The sequence below is a fragment of the Gracilinanus agilis genome, chromosome 3 (genome assembly GCF_016433145.1).
Source record: "Gracilinanus agilis isolate LMUSP501 chromosome 3, AgileGrace, whole genome shotgun sequence".
Taxonomy (NCBI): Eukaryota; Metazoa; Chordata; class Mammalia; order Didelphimorphia; family Didelphidae; genus Gracilinanus; species Gracilinanus agilis.
The window spans coordinates 429,558,422-429,579,845 of NC_058132.1; the positions used below are offsets into that span (position 1 = coordinate 429,558,422).

General features: G+C 34.3%; 2 protein-coding genes across 2 annotated transcripts in view; both read right to left on the bottom strand.

The window, feature by feature from the left end:
- ROBO1 (roundabout guidance receptor 1) overlaps positions 1–21,424 on the bottom strand; it is a 1,014,586-nt gene that overhangs the window by 621,698 nt on the left and 371,464 nt on the right. The window lies entirely within an intron of this gene.
- LOC123242519 (28S ribosomal protein S6, mitochondrial-like) lies at positions 5,056–5,427 on the bottom strand. Its single transcript, XM_044670325.1, has one exon. It carries the CDS (start codon positions 5,425–5,427, stop codon positions 5,056–5,058), a length of 372 nt encoding a protein of 123 aa, XP_044526260.1.

Below are 21,424 nucleotides of genomic sequence, written 5' to 3' on the forward strand. Positions count from 1 at the left end.
TTCATAGAAACACAGAAGAAACTGAGAACCAGGAAGTTAAAATTGTTTCTTGGGATCACACCACTATGACTTTATGACAAAATCACAATTAGAATTCAGAGCTCTTTATAGTGGAACTCAACAAGAAAATAATGTAGAATTCCTTTAGCATATTGTAGTCAAATTAAGCTGAGCATCAGTACTGCTCAGCATAACTTTATCTTTTAGATTGTTAGATTTAATGTATATTTACATAAACAGGATATTGTAAAGTAGAGGCAATCAGTAAGTCAATAAGCTAAACATTTTATTAAGGTCTTAAAGTGTGCTAATCATTGGGGATACAAACATTTATTAAGTGCCTACCCAATGCAAGACATTGGGGGAACAAATACTAAAATCAAAGTCCTTGTCTCTTGCATTTAAGGAGGAAAAATAAACACACACAAAATATAAACAAAATACATATAAAGCAAATTGGCTGGGTTGGGACTGAGCATAGTAGCAGCTGGGAGAAGCTGAATAATATGGCACTAGAAATTCAGGAGAAGCTGAATAATATGGCGCTAGAAATAAGTTTTGAGGGAAACACAGTATTCTAAGAGGTGATGTGAGGAAGAAGTGCATTCTACATGTGAGAGACAAAATGTGCAGAGTGCTATGTGGGAAGGATATCAAGAAGGCCAATTTTTCCAGTGGGGAAAGCAGACTATTATGTAATAAATTTGGAAAGCGAGACTGGAGCCAGGTTTGAAAGGGTTTAAAAGCCAAACAAAGGAGCTTAAAATCTGATCCTATGGCAATAGAGAAGCATTAGATTATTTTGAATAGGAGGATAATGTAGTCAGTCTTTTATTTTAGGAAGGTCTCTGAGAAACTCAAATCAGATATAACTTTATCTTCAATTAACTTGAACTATTTAATGACCAAAGCAACTTTTTAATTCCAAAAGCAGAATCCTTAACTTTCAGAGCAAGAACTACATTTCTTTATGATCATAAACTAACTATTCCCTTTTGTAAGAACTCTCAACATGATTAATAATAACCAATTATTAATGAAAAATGATCATTCTGGGGGCCTTTTTACTCTTAGGAATATTTGTGATAGGGAAAGGAATGTTTAAATCTTTGATTCATGTAAAGAAGAGTTTCTTTTCTGGAAAGACCATTTTACTTATAACAATATATTTTTTGAGCTTCAAAAGCATAGCTGGGATATCTGGATATGTCAAGGTCTTCTGGGGGCTGAGTGGGAAAGTTACTGAATATGTTTCAAAATTTAGTTTTTCTAAAATACATTTCTAGGAAAAATATTATCCTTCTATTCTGATGGGGGTAATTTGTTTTGTTACTCTTTTTAAAGCCTATAATATGTGTTTAATTTATCACCTGTTAGTAAAGGATCATTTATGTCTAGGATTTAAAAAGAATAAACTTTGCTTTATCTGGAGTTTGTTTAATTTGAAAACCAATTAATTTTTTGCTATTAAAGAAACGCAGCTTTCTCCTGTCATTTGTTGTCTGACTTAGAACTTTTCCTGTCCTCTTCCCCCTTCACTTCAAAGTCAGAAAAGTTGTTTTTTTATATCTCAATTTCCTCCTCTGCAAAATGAGGGAGTTAGATTAAGCCCCATTCAACTTGACTTTAATAAAACACTAAAACATTTGAATGTTGATTTTAGAAAGAAAGTAAAAGGTCCCAGTTAATATTACTCGCCTTGGTACCAGAATGCCCAGGAGAGAATGATGACATTGAAAGTAATGGCAAATTACTCTTTTTGCAAATTATTTCTTCTTCACTTATGGTTGCCTATGTATAAATGTCCCCAGCCTCTTATATTGCACGTCGTATCTCAGGACAGAAATCTATGAATTTGAATTAGCAATCCATATTTTCCAAAGTAGATTGAAAAATGCAGTTATTTGACATTACTTTCATTGCCTCAAGGGCTGGCAGTCAGCTTTCATTTGGGGCACCAACTAGAAAAAAATATTTCATTTTAAATAGTGATATATTCTTAATAAAATATTTATCTTGAGACTCTATTGAACTAAGACACTTATTACTATTTGGGGGAATTTACTGCTGAAAAAGTGTGAATGACTGAAGCTGGTTAGGAAGTATTCAAATTATACTTTTAAAAGGAATTTAAATTTATCTTAAAACAAAACTTCTCAGATAATTTCTTTCCTCCATTTATAAATATCATATAAGCAACACTTTTTGTCTTACAAATAAATGACTTCAGCTTTTATAGGAAATAATTAGTTCTCTACTGCTTAACAAAATGGTTACACAAACCTGAAATCATTAACATTTTTAGTACATAATTATGTTCAAAATTAATCATAGACATCTTATTAAGTTGGGCTTTGATTAAAATTGCAGTTTTGACAATTTCACTGTAATTTCAGTTTATATAGTTGGTTCAAAATATAGAGTAATTTGATGAATCCCTTTTGCTAAACGTGTTCCCTACATTTGTCTACTTTGTTGACATTATACTCTAAGTTTATGTCCACTCTTCCCATGGAGGCTGTGCATATTTTTGGGAGAGCATGCCTTAGTGTGTTTATGGGGTAGAAAATATTTATAATTACTGTTGTCCTTATTATGGCACCTTAGTAAGTTCCATTGATTTAAGTGAATTCTGTCTTCTGACTGACTGCTAAGGGAAAGCTTACCATGGTGGGTTGTGAACTACAGCTTTAGTAGTGCACACTCCTAGAATACCCCAGAAGCTGGGAAAAGTGCTGTTCCAATGGAGATCTGAGGGAGAAGCTTCTGACTCTTCACAAGACTTTTGTACTTAGTCTAGAGGAAGCTATATCTAGCTTGTTTCTATTTATCAGTTCTTTCTTTGGAGGTTTATCATTTTTTCTACTTCAATAAATTTTTTTGATGTTTTAATTGGGATGACATTGAATAAATAAATTAGTTTAAGTAAGATTGACATTTTAATTGTATTACTATTGCCCATCCATGAACAATTAATGTTTCTCCAGTAATTTACATATGATTTGTATAAAAAGTGTTTTATTATTATGCTCATGTAGTTTCTGGGCTTATTTTAGCAGGTATATTTTATTCTAGTTTTATATATATACATATACACATAGTTATATAGTTATTTAAAATTGGTTAGTTCTTCTTATAAGACCTTTTGGCAACATAGAAATGCTAATGATTTATGTGGGTTTATTTTATATCCTAGTTACTACTTTGCTAAAATTATTGATAGTTTCATTTGCCTTTTTTTAAACATTTAATAATTTTTATTTTTTAGAAAAGTTAACATGATTACATGATTCATGCTCTTACCCTTCACCCCCTGACCTCCCCTCGCCCATAGCCGATGCTCATTTCCACTGGTTTCATTGATTTCATTGATCAAGACCTATTTCCAAATTGTTGATAGTTGCATTGGTGTGTTAGTTTTCAATTGCCTTTTTAGTTGAGTCCCTTGGGTTTTCCTTGTATACCATCATATCAGCAGTGAAAAAATATACTTTTATTACTTCTTTGCCCATTTGATTCCTTCAATTTCCATTTCTTCTCTAATTTCTGTAGTTAGTTTCTCTAATACAATATTAATAATATTAGTAATTTTGGACATCCTTGTTTGACTTATTGTATAGGGAAGGCTTTTAACTTATCCCTATTACAGATAATATTTACTGATGGTTTTAAGTATATACATATTATTATTCCAAGGAAAGATCATTTCCCCTATACTTTCAAATGTTTTTTTAATAGGAATTAGTGTTGCATTTTTCAAAAAGCTTTTCCTTCATCTATTGATATAATCATATGATTTTTGTCAAATTTTTTTGCTGTAATCAGTTGTTATTACTAGTTCTCCTGATTATTAAACCATCCTTACATAATTGATATAAAATCTATTCAATCATAATTTATAATCTTTGTGATATATTGTTGTAGGGTAATATTTTACTTAGGATTTTTCTATCTATATTCATTGGTGAAATTAACCTATTATATTATTTTTCTGTTTTTGTTATTCCTGGTTTAGGTATCATCACCATATTTGTTTCACGAAAGGAATATGACTGGATTCCTTTACCAATTTTTATAAATAATTTATTTAATATTGGAAAAAGATGATCTTTAAATGTTTGGCAAAATTCACTTGTAAATCCATTTTGTCATGATGAACTTTTCTTAATTAATCAATAAAAAAAGAATTTTGTTTAAGCTAAATCCTAAAAAAAAATGAAATTCCTTTATGCCCTCTTCAATTTCTTTTTCTATAATTGGTTTACTTATATATTCTATTTACTTCTCTATTAGTTTAAGCAATTTATATTTTTGTTAGTATTCTTCCATTTTACTTAAATAATCAAGATTACTGGCCTATAATTGGGTAAAATAACTCAATAATTGCTTTGACTTCATCTTCATTAGTTGTAAATTTAACCTTTTCATTTTTGATGTCACTGATTTGGTTTTCTTTTCTTTTAAAAAAATCACATTTACCAGTGATTTATTTAATTGGTTTTTTCTTAAAACCAACTGTTAGTTTTATGTTTAATTAAATGATTTTCTTCTTTCAATTTTGTTAATCTCTCGCCTTTAATTTTTTTTTAATTTTTAAAATCACCTTTATTACCCTGCTCAAAAGGAATTCACATAAATATTACACATCAATTTATGCCTGGTATAATGTTAGTCACATTTCAGTTTTAAACAATAATTACAATTATGATGTTACAACTTAGGCATGCCTCTCTTTTTTTTTCTAAGAGAAAAATGAAAATATCTTTGAATAAAAAAGAGAGAGAAATGACTTTTAAAAATAATGCCATTTTTGCCAAACATAGGTAAGGATGATGGGCAACTTGCCTTAGGCAAGTAATATCCCTCTGAGGAGAGGCAAATATTATGTTAACTTTAAATTGCTATATTAACCTTCAAAAATTAAAGGTACACTTGCCATTTGTTAATTATGAAGTTCCTACACAATTAAAGATCAAGACTAGTGAACTGATATAATGGTGCACATTGTTAGGGAATTAGAAAAAAAACATGCCTGCAACCAGCCACATCTTCTATTTATTTCTTCTTCTTGGAATATAATTTATCTTCGAGAGGAACAGGAACGATGCCTTCACACTCTTTCTCTGCAAGGGTTAGTGCGTGTTTCACAATATTCGGTCTGATCACATCAATGTCTCGGGACAAATGATTCATTATATTCTCAACAGCTGTTGTTGGTGCATAAAAATCCACCAAGAAATACCCTCCTCTCTGATGGCATTGATTATGTATGGAGATCTTATATGGAAGTGCCCTTTCACCCAACTTTTCCAAATTTCTCACTATTGCGCCTTTATCCATTAGGGCTTGTAGCATGTGCTTCAGGGCAGTGGCAGTCTCTTGCCCTTGCATGGCTTTCAGGATCAAAGCCAGCTCATAACAAGGCATCCCGGAGCGCGTGGGCACTGGCTTGGGTGTCGGGAAGGGCGGGAGGGCGCCCTCGCCTTTAATTTTTAGGATATACAATTTGGCATTTAATTGGGGATTTATAATTTTTACATGTTCTCGTTTTTAAAAAATTGCATACCCGGGGGCAGCTGGGTGTGGAGTGAGAGTCAGGTCCTAGGTTCAAACCCGGCCTCAGCCACTTCCCAGCTGTGTGACCCTGGGCAAGTCACTTGACCCCCATTGCCCATCCTTACCACTCTTCCACCTATGAGACAATACGCGGAAGGTAAGGGTTAAAAAAAAAAAATTAAAAAAAAAATTGCATACCCAATCTATTGATGTTATTTCTCTATTTTATTTACATATGCATTTAGAGAGACATATTTTCCTCTAATTATTGCTTTTGCTATATCCCATGGGTTTTGGCACATTGTCTCATTTTTATCATTTCCTTTAATAAAATTATTTATTGTTTCCATGGCATTCTTTAACACACGTATTCCTTAAGATTAAGTTATTTAGTTTTAAATCAGTTTCCTTCTGTTTTCATGTTTCCTTATTTATTTATTAAAAGATACATTTAATATTTCTGCTTCTTTCGCATTTAACTATGAAGTTTTGGGTGTTTAAAAATGAAGTCTGTTTTTTTAAAGGTGACATGTATTACTGAGAAAAAGGTATAGGCCTTTTTATTCCTCTTTAGTTCTCTACAGATATCTATCGTATTTATCTTGACTACCTTCCTTATTTATTTTTTGGTTAGATGTAGAGAGAGGAAGGTTGCAGTCCTTCACTATTATAGTTTTATTATCTATTTTCATCTGCAACTCCTTTAGCTTTTCCTTTAAAAACCAGATGCTACAACATTTGGTGCATATAATTTTAGGTAGTTTCCTTATCTCTTTTAATTAGGTCTATTTTAGCTTTTCCTTTGTCTGAGAGTCTTATTGCTACTCCTGCATTTTTTTTTGTCATTTCACTATTTTGTGCTGACATTATGTTGCTTTTTCTTCATCTATAAAATGAAAGGCAAAACTAATAGGTTTCTAGATGGCAGAGTGAATAGAACATTGGTCCTAAAATGAGAAAGATCTGAGTTCAAATTTGGCCTCTTATACTTACTAGTCTTGTGACCCTGGGCATGTCCTAACCTAAGCCTGCATCACTTTTTTCATTTTTCAAATCAGGATAATATAATAGTAGCACCTATATCACAGATTTGTTGGTATGATCACATGAAATAATATTTGTAAAGTACTTTGCAAAGCTTAAAGTGCTGTATAAAATACTAGTTATTATTATTAATATAGCACCCATAATTTACACTTTTATTGTATCAAATGAGTTGACACATGACAATGCATTATGAAACATATTATGTGTTATATAAATGGAAGGTATTACCATTATATTCTAAGACTAGTTTAACAAAATCAAAATAATGAACTTCAGTCTTCCTATGCTAAAGATTAACATGGAAACAGACAATCTATACAAGTCTATAGAATTCTGTGCAAAGGAAATATAGAAGTTTAAAACTGAAATGGTACTTAGAGACCCAACTACCATTATGTCACAGTCATGAAACTATGACTGAAAGATATTAAGTGACTTTCTCTAAGGACAGACAACTAACTGATAAGAGACTTAAAATAAATGTTTTCTGTATTTTTCTAATTTTTTTTAGATTTTTAAGTTTTAAGTTTTTCACTTATCTCTCTGTTTTTACTGGATATTTCCCTATTTCCTACAAACATTCTCATTTCTTCCCTATTCTTTAAAATAAATGGGTTAATCATTGGACTCACCCATTCTGTCTGCATTTCCTTTCTTCTTATTCTCTGTTAAACTCTCTATAGTCTAGCTTGATTGCTCTTAATCTCTGAAATTACCAGTGATCTCTTCGTTGAAAAATCTCATGAACTTTTCTCAGTACATAGCTTTCTTTATCTTTCTGCAGTCATTACCACCCATTTCTTCTACTTTGCTAATTCTTCTTTTTTGCTAATTCTCCTCTTACCTCTTTGAAATTGTGGTACATGTTGGTGATAGAATATTCTTGTGCCATAGAAATTATAAGCAAAATGATTTCAGAAAAAGCTGGAAAGATCTGTAGAAACTGATGTAGAGCAAAATAAGCAGAATTGGGAGAACATTGTATACATTAACTTGAGTACTCTCAGCAATGCAATGATCTAGATCAATCCTGAAGTAATAATGGGGAATGCTATCCACCTCCAGAGTAAGAACTGTTAGTCATCTTTCATAACAGTGTATTGTGCTTTTATTTTAGGGTTTTGGTTATGGAAGTGTGTTTTGCATGACAAGAAAAAAAATTAAAACAAAAAATAAAAAAAACATCTGTATATATGCAAACATTTCAGGGATATAATCAAATGCTACTTAAAAGATGTTAATTGAACACGTAAATAATAACATACAAAATCATGGTTATAGTGAATGATAATTAGACAAAAGGGGCCAGTAGTTTGCGTAATACAACTAAACCAAATGTTTAGTGTTTTCTCATCTTCCTTTTTAACTCTGTCAAATTCTATTTCTACTGTTCATTCCATTGTAAATAGTTTCTTTTCTACAACTAACTATCATAATTTCTGCTGCCTCATTTGGGCTTCTAGATGAACTCTTCTTTTCTTCCCAAACTTGCTGGTAATTTCTCTTCCATCTGACCTCTCTTTTACATTATTATTGAAGATTGCCCTTTCCAAGGTCCCATCTTTAACTGTAGTTAGCCCTTCCTTTTTTTTTTTTTTTTCATCTTGTTTCTGGGCCTCATATCAAAGACCTAGGCCTGTGGTGGCGAACCTATGGCATGGGTTCCAGAGCATGCCAGGGTGGGGTTGCTCCCTTCCCTCTCTCCATGTGTGCCAGAGGGCATTTCTCATATGACCTACCCCTTTGCCTAGTGTTTGTTTTAAATTCAGGGAAGTGTCTAGCAGACTCCCTATGGATATGTGGGAGACTTTGAGACTACATTACCCATGATTCCAATGGGTCTTAGGGCGTGGGGACGTCAAAGGTCCCCATGCAGTGGGCAGTTTAAATTCAAAGGAGGGCCAAAAGAATGCCTCTTGAATCTTCCTGAGGAACTGACTGACGCACGGAGAGGATGGGCTCTGGCTGTAAATTTAAAAGCTAGGCAGGCACAGTCATATATATTTTACCAACATGGCCATGGCTTTAATTAAACTACTAATTTCTCTTATTATATCAGTCTTTATCATTTTTAATCTTAACAATAATGGCAACCACAAGGTTGAAATTCGAATTCTCAATTTTCCAGATAGCCTAAAGAGAGCCATGCCTGTTTTTTGGCCATCTTGCTCAGCTCTTTCGGTCAATTTTTTAAAAAAGGAAAGTGGTCTTGCTTGCCATGCTTTTGCTAAAAGCAACAGCATGTTTTTGCCTTAGGTGGGACTCAGCCAGCCAGTCCAACCCTACCCACCTTGGGAGGTCAGGCCAGATGATTCTGGCTCCTGGCTTTAAACCCAAAATGCCGGAGCCCAGCCAGTATTGTCTCGCTGCTGATCTCCTGGGTCCTGACCTGGTCTCCCTTTCTGCTGCTTCCCTGCCGAACCTTGAGCCTGCCAGTGCCCCAGTGCCTGTGATCTCTGCCGCTTTTCCTGCTGCCTCATGTTCCTGCCACAAGCCCACCAGTGCAGACCCTTTCTGTTGATCCGGAACTGTGAGATTTCTGAGGAGCGACCCCCGCCCTGACTTGCTGAATGCTGCCGTTTCAGCTTCAGCTCTGCCCCTAAAGATTTGGGAAGTATCCCCCTTTTCTCCCTACTCTCTTATAGAGGACTCTTAACCTGAAAGGCCATTCTTGCCCTCCACGGGGAAACCCCTACCCACAAGCTCTCCACGTGGGTATTTTCTACAAAACTGACCTAAGCTTTTCTCTAGCCCAGAGCTCACTACCTGACCCCACGTGGACGCTAGTGTCTGAACCTTGAACTAGTGATTACTCTTTATCGGGTGCATGGCCTATTCAAACTTTCTTGTGATTAAGAACTGAACATCAGGGGAAGAAATTCACCCCGTACCTGCTTAGAACTTTGAACTTAAAAAACCCCTTAACTTTTAAAACCTCAGAACTCAGAGTTTTAAAGAGACTGTATCTTACTGTATTTTGCTAATTAGTTTTGTGAATTAATCTTGCTTATTTAGTTGATTTTCCTGTTGCACTGAATCATTTTAAGCTAATGAAGTTTCTGTTTATGATTTTATTATATTCCCTAATTTACTTAAAGCTTACTGTATCAAAAACGCTATGGTTATATATATATATATACCATCTATGAACATTTTATAAGAGCACATGTCTTTTAAGTTTTATTCTGTCTTGGTAATTGTATAGAACCTTGGAAGTTTCCATGCCTTGAGATTTAAATTGTAATTTTACAAGAGGTCTTTTAACTCTTACTCTAGATCCTAAAGAATTGTTTTCTTAAAGAATAAGCTTGTATATATTTTATTATAAAAAAAAGTTATTGCCTTAAATGGGTAGAAGCATGAAAATTTCCTATCCAGGATTTTTTTTAAAACAGGAAGCCAAGGAGCTCCTGTATATTCTTATCAGAAGGATCTAGAATTCTTGAGGTAATTTAGACCAGAAATTTTTTTATAAATCAGATTTTGATATGAAAGCAGTAACAGTTTGTTGAGAAACTCTTAGCCAAGATTTAAAAGTTGTAACAAGTATATGATTTTTAAAACATCATTGTTTATTGTTTTAAAATGTGTTATTGGAAATTATGGTACTCTATCTGAATGTGCATTGTGAATATGCTATTTGTAAGATCCATTTTCTCTTACAGAAAATCTCATTTTTGGGTAACAAAACCCTTCTAGTTCTAAGCTATATATATTTTTAATTTTTAAAACATTCTTTTTTTATTAGAGCAATTGATTTTTCCTTTTTCTCATCTTGTACTAGAAGTACATATATAGTCATTATTTATCCTTTTTTAAAATTTATTTTACAGTGATATAAGCTTAATGCAAATACCTGAGCCTATGGGACTGTGATCTAATGCCTCTCTGTCTGATTCCAGGAGGAGTGCTGAGCCACATGGTCACAGACCTGACTGAGAATCTGCATGAATTGCAGGAATTCTATACCAATACTTTAGGGCTTGAAATTGGGGTTTGAGTCTTGGAATCCCAGTCTTTTCCAAAACTTTAGAGGACGTGGGTCCCCTCAACTTGAATTCCTAGTAATGCACCTAAGATTGGTTATTTATTTGGCTCACTTCCCTAAAAAGCTGATGGCAAATCAGATCAGAGAGAGACATTTCCCTTAAGTCCTGGCCCTGAACGGGTAATAGCAAACTGCTTAAATCACTTTCATTGGGCCTTGTTTCAAAAGCCTGTTATAAGTTTATTTTCCCTACATTTTTTGCACATTTTACATTTCATTCACACGTTAATTTTTTCTTCTTTTTTCTTGAATTTTATTCTTTTTATTTTGCCAATTGACTTCATACAATCCCCGTGACTCAACCACTCATCCTTAGCTGACCTGAGGTACCCTTTTCAGGAAAAAAGGTGTGTTTAGAATTTTCCTCAGGGGGATGTGTGTTAAGTTTTTTTTTTTTAATTTGATAATGTAAAAATATATGTATATTTAACTCTTTTAGGAGTAATTTCAGGGGGAAATGTATAATTCTTAGAAGGAAATATATGTTTTATAATCTATAACGTTTAGTTTAAATTCTTTTGAGAATAATTTCAGGATACGGATTTTGCCATCTCCCCAGAATCCAGATGACGAATCTGTTTGGTGAAGACACCATGAAGATGCCTGAAAAGCCTTCACTGTACCATGAAGACCAAAATTGAACTTTGGGTGTTGTTGATTTTGAACTATGGGGAGTTAAAAATGAGTTGAATGTATTGTTTTGAATGTACACTAATATGCCAATAGGGGACTGCCCCCCAAATTGGTTTTTTGTCAATGTGGCTACTTTTATCCATTCGTTCATCTATTTCTTTTATTCCCCAAATTCCTGAAATTTAGAAGTTGTCTATGTTTATAGATCCAGCGAAGAAAAAGGGCCAACCTTTTTTTTTGCCAGACCTCAGGGGGAAATGTCTGTTTTAAATTCAGGGAACTGTCTAGCAGACTCCCTATAGACATGTGGGAGACTTTGAGACTACATTACCCATGATTCCAATGGGTCTTAGGGCGTGGGGACGTCAAAGGTCCCCACGCAGTGGGCAGTTTAAATTCAAAGGAGGGCCAAAAGAATGCCTCTTGATCTTCCTGAGGAACTGACTGATGCACGGAGAGGATGGGCTCTGGCGGTAAATTTAAAAGCTAGGCAGGCACGGTCATATATATTTTACCAACATGGCCATGGCTTTAATTAAACTACTAATTTCTCTTATTATATCAGTCTTTATCATTTTTAATCTTAACACTAGCAGCTGAATGGGAGTTCTTCCTCCTTCTCACATGTGGGGTGGAGGGTTGCAGTTTGGGCACTCAGTCTCTAAAAGGTTCACTATCACTGATCAAAACTGACTGTTGAAAAGTGGGATAAATAGAGGAAGGTGGAAGGGAGAAAAAAATACCCATTTGTTCCAAGAATCTTGTCAGTGCTTTCACTCAATTCACTCTGCTGCCCATAGGCATGCATGCTCAGTACTTCTCATCAATATATGTTATTCTTGTTGGCTCCTGCAGGAGCATAGGGCCGCAACCATCTCACACCAACGGACTCTGTTCTGGGCAACTTTCCCCAGCTGGGCCCATGTCATTCCGACGACCTTTGTTTCGTTTTCGGCAGATCTTCGAACTTGTGGTATAATCTGCCTGAAAGGTCGTTGAATGATTTCAACTTAGTTCTAAAAGTTGCCACCAGGAATTGATGGTCCGAGGCCAATCTGCACCACGTCTTGCCCTAACATCTAGAAGGCTTCTTCTCCACTTGCGGAAAACTGTGATGTGATACTTGAGCAAGTTTCCTGCTTTAGTATAAGGTTCTTACGTTCCATGTCGCTATTCTGGTTTTTACCTTGGTCGTCAGAAGATTTATCGACGAACTGGCTTCTCAAAGGCTTTCGCCAGCATGCGTCATGGACTCTGTTGGAGAGCAATCTTCCAGACTAGGCGATCGTTGGTTTTGTTGGTTTAATGAGGTTGCCGTTTCTGTAGCAAGTGAGACTTTTTATGGGGTGAGGTTGCTAGCCCCACGCCCAACCCTCCTCCTTTTTCAGCCAGGCTTGGGACCGTCCTTGGTGGAGTCCATCAATATATACACTCAAGAAATTTTATTTTCTTTTTATTTTGAAAGTAAATGCTTATTTAATATTCAATCACTAAGGATATTATTTTATCAAACTAAAACATAACAGCTTCATTTTTACTGAAAATATGAACTTAAAAATGAAACATGGAAAATCAAAAAGATTGGAAACATTAGTTAATAAGCATTTATTAAGCATCTACTATGTGCCAGGTACTGTGGTAAACACTGGAGATACAGAGAAAGGCAAATGACCAAACGAAACCAAAAGAAAAAACTAACCCCAAACTAAAAAACAAACCAACAAAAACCAATTTCTGCTCTCTAGGAGCTTATAGTCTAATGAGGGAGATAGCATATGTGATAATTAGATTAAATCTACACTGCCCATCTTTAGATTTAATCACCAAAGGTGAGAGCACCTCCAATTTTGGGAGGTCCATAACCCACATGTGCTAGAGTGGGTGACAAATCAGAATCAACTGACTGCCCTCTAGGCAGTCCTATGAGAAACGTCTATTGTGATTGGACAAGCAAATAGGAGGGAGGCACAGGAAGTGACACATAAGTGACCCCTTTAAAAAGAGCTCCTCAGACAGCTGAGAGTCTTCTGGTGAAGAGGGCTGCTGGTGAAGGAGCTCTTTGGAGTGTTCTAGCTTTCCTGGTTCGTGGAAGAGTACTGGCTGGAATGCTGAGACCTTGGTGAGACTGCTTTCAATATCTTTTTTAGAAGTCCATATGGTGAGTTTAAAGACTGAATCTTCCTGAACTTCTCTTAAGGAACTTCCCTTTAATAGAGGCTCTATGAATGAAGCTTTGCTTCTTTCATCTCCAGGCCTCTGGCCCTCTGACTCTTGGCTGAGGGTTAATTAGATCTACCTGGATTAATTAGAGAATTGTAGTAATTTACCTACTGTGTTAGATTCTTATTACTTATTTCTTCTACCTTTTCTTAATTGTAAATAAAGTTCCATAAAGTCAATTTTGACTTGAGATTATTCTTAATTGAGTATTGATAATTGTTCAATCCTCTGGCGACCACCTTTTAATATAGTCAACCAAAAAACCCTTTCCCCCTTATATATAATAATAATTATTATTGGTTTTCCCTATATTTGGCTTTATGCAGCTGCCACTTTTCCTTTCTATTCAATGCTCTTCTTTTCCTTCCACCTCTAAGTCTAGTCTAATTTAGGAAAGAAAATTATGTTTCAGCTGAGAATACTTCAATGAACTCCCTATCTAACTGTATGCTATATATCAGTGACAGTGAACGTATGGCATGGATGCTATCACTGACATAGTTTGCACACAGAGGACTCACTCTCTGTGGACATATGGCCTCCTTTCTCACCAAGTTCATTACTAGAAAGGCAGAAGGACTTGGGTGGAGCTGCTCCCTTCCCCTTCTCCATTGTGCTGGATGACATTTTTTCCCAATGGGAGTGCACAGGGGTATGGTAGGCAGCTCACAGGCGGCAGAGCTAGAGGGGAGTGGAGGGCTCAGGCTGCTCCCCTTCCCCTCTCTACACTCTCTGAAGATGTTCCTCACTTCACCTGCCCCTCCACCCAGCAACCCAATGGGAGTGCTTGTGGGGTAAGGGGCAGGGCACCTTTTACTTCAGTGATGGGTTCACCATCACTGCTATATGAGCTATGTGTATTTTTCATTCTCTTGATTTTTCCAGTATGAGTGAGCAGGCCAATCAAAAGAATATGATAGTATGAACAGAGCATAAACTTCCAGGGTGAGTTTGGAACTCCTCACAGCCAGTTCTTTACTAAACAGTATCAAGTGAGTGGCTATCAATACCACCTGGTGGCTAAACCTGGTCAATTTTCTTCCTTAAAAAGTTTCAAAGAACACAATGTGTTTTCTCTAAGTTTTGCTAACTTGGTTATTATCAGGGTTGTATTGCCAATAGGAGGGAATGTATAGAGATAATGAGGTAGATTTATAGACTGATATTTTTTGGATATCCATGATGGATTTACCCCCCTGCTTCCCCCCCCCCCTTTTTGGGGGGGATTGAAAATCTTTATTTAATTAATTAATTTAGAATATTTTTCTATGGTTACATGATTCATGTTCTTTCCCTCCCTCCCTCCTCCTCCTCCTCCACATAGGCAATGAGTAATTCCACTGGGTTTTACATATGTCATTGATTGACATGTACCTTTGTATTAATGATTTGAAAGACTTGTATTTTGTGTATTTGGAAGATTTAAACATATATTACTTTGAAGGAAACCTGTATTGAATTTACTTGTTATGCATTTTGTGCTTTTTGTGAAATTTTTATATTTTCTTAAATGTATTATTGCTTTTATACCCTCATTTGCACTCACACTGTGGATCATGACTAAGTTAAGAGGAAATGCATTTAAATTCTTGGATAAGAACCTTTATATTCTACCCCTCCTTAAGTGACATGAATTACAACATACATATGCATATTTTTTCTCTCATTGTCACTAACTATAGGAGATATACATATTTTTGAAATTTTAACACATTTTTAAAATTGCTTGTGCAATTTTTGCATTTGAAACACATGTTATCTAAATTGAAAGAATTTTTGATTATTAGATTAGTGTAGGTTTAGTATATCCATTAGTTCTAACTGTAACTGCCTGCCCAAAAGCCTTAGACTACTGAAACTGCCATTAGTATTTTGCTATTATGGGACTTAGTATATATGTCTGATTTGACGAAATGGGACCAACAAAGGAGCACAGATTTCATCAACACAGTGCCAAAGAAGCACGGATATCAATATAGTGCTAGAGAAGCACATACCTAACCTGCATGATGCCAAAAGATCACACAGGTCAAAAAGAGAAACCAATCCTACTAGGATTGCTAAGACTTCTATGCCAATGAAAAGTACTTGAACCTTGTGTGAGAATCAAGGTTGCGATGCTTAACATATGTTAAGATGTAGGACTCTTCGAACTACACTCCTTGTGAAAATTTATGTCAAGTACCTAACAATTGGCTGTTCTGGCTCCATATTACATCCCTGAGAAGAAATGATGAAAGAATAAAAGAAGAAATTACGTAATATCAGACCAATAAATACAAATCTAGTCCCTTTTTCCTAACTTTCTTACTATGGTAGTTGACTGTGGTCTTGTCTGCTAAGTGGATAAGTCCATGATATCAGACATGGATTACTTAATTGGACATTATTCAAAGACCTAGTGTGATTTTCCATTTTTTTTCTTATTTATAATTTTTTTCATATAAAATTTAGGATTGAATGTTTAAAATTTTTCATCCACTACTTACTTGGCTTTTATGTGCTAAATTTTCTGATGAATTTGATTGGCAGTGATTCATATGCCTCTTGCCTCAGTCATATATCCCTCTGTGATTTCATTGTTTCTTTCTATCCTCTTCAAGGGGGAATGTGTTTTTATTTCATATGGAGAATTTAGGTTGTTTTAGAAAAGAAGTTTACTGCCTCCTGGAATTGAAATGGAGATGCCCATGAAGACCACATGGAGAACGCATGATCCAGGAGCCTAAGAGAGCAACTGGATGTGCAAAATTTTGAGCTCTGGGGGTTTTAAAATTCATTTCTCTGTTTTAAAATTCATTTGTTTCTTAAATTCATCTGTTTTGTTTAAATGAATTTGTTTCATGTATGCATCTATTTTTTTTTAAATGGGGAATATTTTTGTAAAAGAATATTTTTGTAAAAGAAGTGCCATTTGATTTCTTTTTATTGTAAAAATTGTTACCATTCTCCTCTGTATTGATGTATATACCCTTTATTTTATTGTAATTGTAAATTTATTTGTTTGTTATGATCCATTGGGGAGATTGGTCTCCCAAAGGATCACAGGGGAGGAATGTGTCATTTGGAATTATTGTAAGCCCTGGAAGACTACATCTCCCAGGACTCTCTCTGCTACAACTTCCCCTGACAACTCTCACTTCCTTTGTGGGAGGTATCAGGGAAAGTATAAAAGAGAAAGTTTGGCACCTTTTCTCTCTGGACCCTGGAAGCTCTGCTCTCTACCCTGAGACCCTAAACTCTCTCTTGGTGCCTTTTTCCCTTTCTTCCTACCGCCTAGTTTTCCCTAGACCTTCCCTTTCTAATTAAAATAAAACCTAGCTATTCAAAACCCTGAAGTTGCTCTCAGATCATTCATTTAAGGGCTCTGGCCAATTTCCCCCACCAGGGACTAGAGACTTATACCTTCCTTTCCCTTCCTCTACTTTCCTCTCTCCTTTCTCCCATCCATCCTATCCTCCTACCTTCCTCCCATCACTTTCACCACACACACTGATCAAGACCTATTTCCATATTATTAATATTTGCATTATGGTGATCACTTAGAGTCTACATCCCCAATCATGTCCCCATCAACCCATGCGATCAAGCAGTTGTTTTTCTTCTGTATTTATACTTCTATAGTTCTTTCTCTGTATGTGAATACCTGCTTCCCATTAAATACAATTTTATTTTTGTGTTCATTCACAATTTCATCCAAATAAAAAACTCATTCAAGATAATGCAAAATTTAAATATTGACAATCCTAAACTCAGACCAATTGGCTGTCATTACAATCTCAAGAAAAAAGGATTAGAAACTGCATAAACTATGATAATTTTCTATTTAAGCTTCCATTTTCACTTATCCTCTAATTTCAGTTTATGTGGACCAACTGGAAACTTAATTTTATCAGGCTGAAAAATGTTTAGACAAATGTATTACATTATACATGTGCTTGGTATCTTTGTAAGAATTCCTTCATACCACTTTTACCCTGTTGCCCTGGATTTTCTTTCTTATTTATGGAGTTGCTAATCTCACTCAGCAGAATTAAGCTAATGTTTTGTTATTTTTCCCCACAGATGCTAAAATGAATAATACAAAAAGTAAGCATCACATTCAGTGCTATAAATTAGTGCTTTATTCTTTCATCAAAGCAAGGTAAGCATCAACATAAGTAATACCTCCTGTCTTAGAATCAATACTGACTACTGGTTCCAAGGCAGAAGAGTGTTAAAGGTTAGTGACTTGCCCAGAATCATACAGCTAGGAAGTTTCTGAGGCTGAAGATATAAAGATGAAAATAATATAGTACCTTCCATCAAGAGGCTTACATTGTGTTCTCTGACAATTTGGAATTTTTTTGTTATTCAAAGTAATACATAGTTTGGATCTAGAAGAAATGTAGTGCTTTGGGTCATTAAACATTAAACATAAATATGAATGTGATGTCTATACGTTTATACTATACTATATACTATACTATACACTATATATATATTTATACATATATATATATATATTGGGTATATAATATAGAGTGACATGTCTAATAAAGAAAGTATAAGGTACTACTTTTGTGTTTGTGTAAGGATAACCCTAAACACATTTTTATTCTTAAGTTATTATAAAAATGACACTTGACCTTGTGTCAATACCCTATTAATACATCTGTACTGAATGCCTACTATACACTGGGAATAGTACTTGAGACAAGAGTAACACACATCAGGAACAATAAGTTACATATTTAAGCCATATGACTCAATATCATGATGTCATGGCCAAAAGGTGCTGTGTTAATACAGTATCTGGAAAACAGAAAGTTATAATTATACCCAGCTCAAATATTTGGGTACCCCATTTTAAGAAGGAAATGGATAAGTTGTAACATTTTCAGAGGAGTACAACATAGCATATTGAGGAGACATTTGAAAGAAATTAGCTATATTTAAATTTGAATGTGTGAATATGTGCTAGGTAGATTGGGATATGGAATGGATATGATAGTTAGCTTTATTGTGTAATAATAAAAGCCCTGGATTTGGCCTCAATCTCACCTCTACTACTTACTAGCTGTGTGATCTTGGGCAAACCTCTCTAGGAGTTAATTCATAACATCTTTTTAATGAGGTAGTTTTTTCATCAAATAACCAGGTTAGTTAAACGGACTATAAAACAGAAGAATGGGCAGAACCGGGTCAGAAGTTATAGCAAGGCAGATTCTACCTTGATATAAGGCAAAACTTCCTAACAATGAAGAGTTATGTGAAAAAATATAAGAGGCTGCCTTCAGATGTTTCCCATCATGACTCTCAAGTGGAAGTTGTAAAGCCACTTGTTTAAGTAATCTTAATTAGAGATAGTCTTGAAGCATCCTCATGTTGAAAATTGGAAAATCAGAAGATTGGTGGGGATGATTACAAAGGAGATGAATTTTGTAACAAGAAGAGAAAGCTTGCATGTTTGATGCATTGCCATAAGATGCTTGCATAGTGGCACATCTAATTTAAGTATGAATTCAACAAAGCAGAGAGCACTATGCTAGGTAATAGGGAAAGTACAAAGTTTAGATAAAACATATTTGGAAATTATAGTCTAGTAAGATTACTGTATCTATATAATGTGACAAAACCTGATTTAGATGTTTAGTAGGGGAGAAGATAAAGAAGTAGAATTTCACACAAAGGTAAAACTTGTGTTTGACAAAAGGATAGTGAGTATGAAAAGTTAGATGTCAAATTCTGGAACTTTTGTCAAGGGAATTACTGATAACTGGCTTGGACTAGGCCTTTTCTAATATTGCAATTCTTTCAAAAGACCATTTTAATTGAAAAGGGGAGGTTCTTGTTTCATAAATTTTGTTTTAAAAAGTTTAAGTTGAATATAAGCTAAGAGGTAAATGGGATGAAACTAATAATCCAGTAATTTAAACACACACATACATATACATATATAATATATAAATATAATACACATATATGTAATCACTAAAGGTACCATGCCATTTAGAAATTTTCTACAAACTGGAGCTATAGAAAGATAAAGAACTGTGAATGAAAATAAGATCAATCTATAAAAGAGTGAAAGCTGAAATAATTTTCAAATTGTTTACTTCATTAATAATGCGTTTTAGAGATATACAATTCATTTTCAGAGTGTGGTCATTATAAAAAAAGAAAAAATTATCCTTGCGAATCTTTTAGTTTAAAAACTCTATTTGTTTTCTACAGATAGCAATATTAGTTTGGGATTTTTTACTGACAGGTAATATACTGCTTTGTTTCTAGTAACAAAATTCATGTGCTCATTAAAAAACCAATCAGAAAGTGCTGAGCAAATACCAATTTGGCATAATTGTATGATGTGTGGTCCTTTGTGTATGGAAAATCTCACCTATCTGCAGTGGTATTTTTAGTATCTTGTAATTAAATTGATTTTTTTGTCGTCAGTTTAAAACTACATCTTAGAGGTAAAAGGCCAGTGCATTAATACACTAAGCTATTTATTATTTAAATAGTGATCAAGGGTCAGTGAATGTTTTTAGCATTTCACAAAGAAATTTTCCAAACCCCTTGAGAAAAAGTTCTTCAACAAATACCTATCTTTGGTCCTAATCTTCTATTTCTTTTAAGCCATTTTCTTTATTCTTTCCTGCCAAGTTCTTTATTTCCCACAATTTAAAATGAAAGCGTATTCAGAACCCCAGAACCAATGTTTGTAAAAACAATGAAATCCTTAATTTCAGATTTTTCTTGATTTTTTTTCCAGCATATGAGGAACAGAAGATAAGTTTAGATAATTTGTATCATGTATAGTTAAGAAAAATTTTAAAATAAAGCTGTTGTGCTTCATTTCCTGGTAGTCTATTAGCCTAATAGAGCATTGGATAGTATTCATTTTTTCATATAACTGTTCAAGAGAAGAAAATTTGAATATTATTAAGGAAAAAACCCTGAATGATAGTGATAAAATGAGTTTCAACTCATTCTCATGATATTGTGATAATAAATATAATATATAAATTTATGCATATGTATACATGTACACACTATCCAGTTTCAGTGGCTATTCTCATTATGGACAGATTACCTCACAAATATTTTCTCTTTTTATTCACTATTTGTTAAGAAATAATTTAATTTAGAATTATTAGAGAAATTAATCTTTGAATTATAGAATTTAAACTTCTAGAGAGAAATATATCAGTCTCTGATTGAAACTGGAGTGAGGGGAAAAAAATACACCTTCAGCCTATAGGGAAACAAGAAGTCTTTGGCCTTCACTGCTATTGTCTTTGTGTAACTGCACCAATGACATGATATATTAAGCATGCTGAAAAAGAATCCTGATATTGACATATGGGAGGAATATTCTCAGGGGCTGGCTGCCTCAATGTAGCATATTTACCCTTAAAGTAAAACATACATGATTCTGGCCTATGCCTGTTAAGCATTTACTGAGTCTGGATCACAAAGGTTACACCCAGTGGGAATAAATTTCTAAAATATGTAGCATGACTATATATAGGAAACAGATGGTATATTTTATGTGGCCTTACATTTATATTTCTTAGTATTCCATAAAGTTGAGTAAACATGTTGAAAGTCACAGAGATAAAGCATATGCAAAAGTATGAGTACCTTTTTCATTAGATAAACAAATATGCTTTTTGTCTTCTTTGACTTCATTGATCCATTTCAATTTTATTCTTTTTTTTTGTTTCACACCATTCAGCATGGAGATACCTACCACAGACTGCACAGAAACTTCATGGATTGTAAATGGTATGGTCAAATGTTCTGCTGTTATAAATGTTTCCAATCCACTGCTATAATTTCCCCTCCATGACATTAGGCACTATATTAACTATTTTTACAGATAATCTCAAGGCACACTAAAACAATCAAGCAACTTCCTTATAATTTTGCAAGAAA

Coding starts and splice junctions, on each gene's coding strand:
- LOC123242519 (XM_044670325.1), bottom strand. CDS start 5,427: ATGCCTTGTTATGAGCTGGCTTTGATCCTGAAAGCCATGCAAGGGCAA.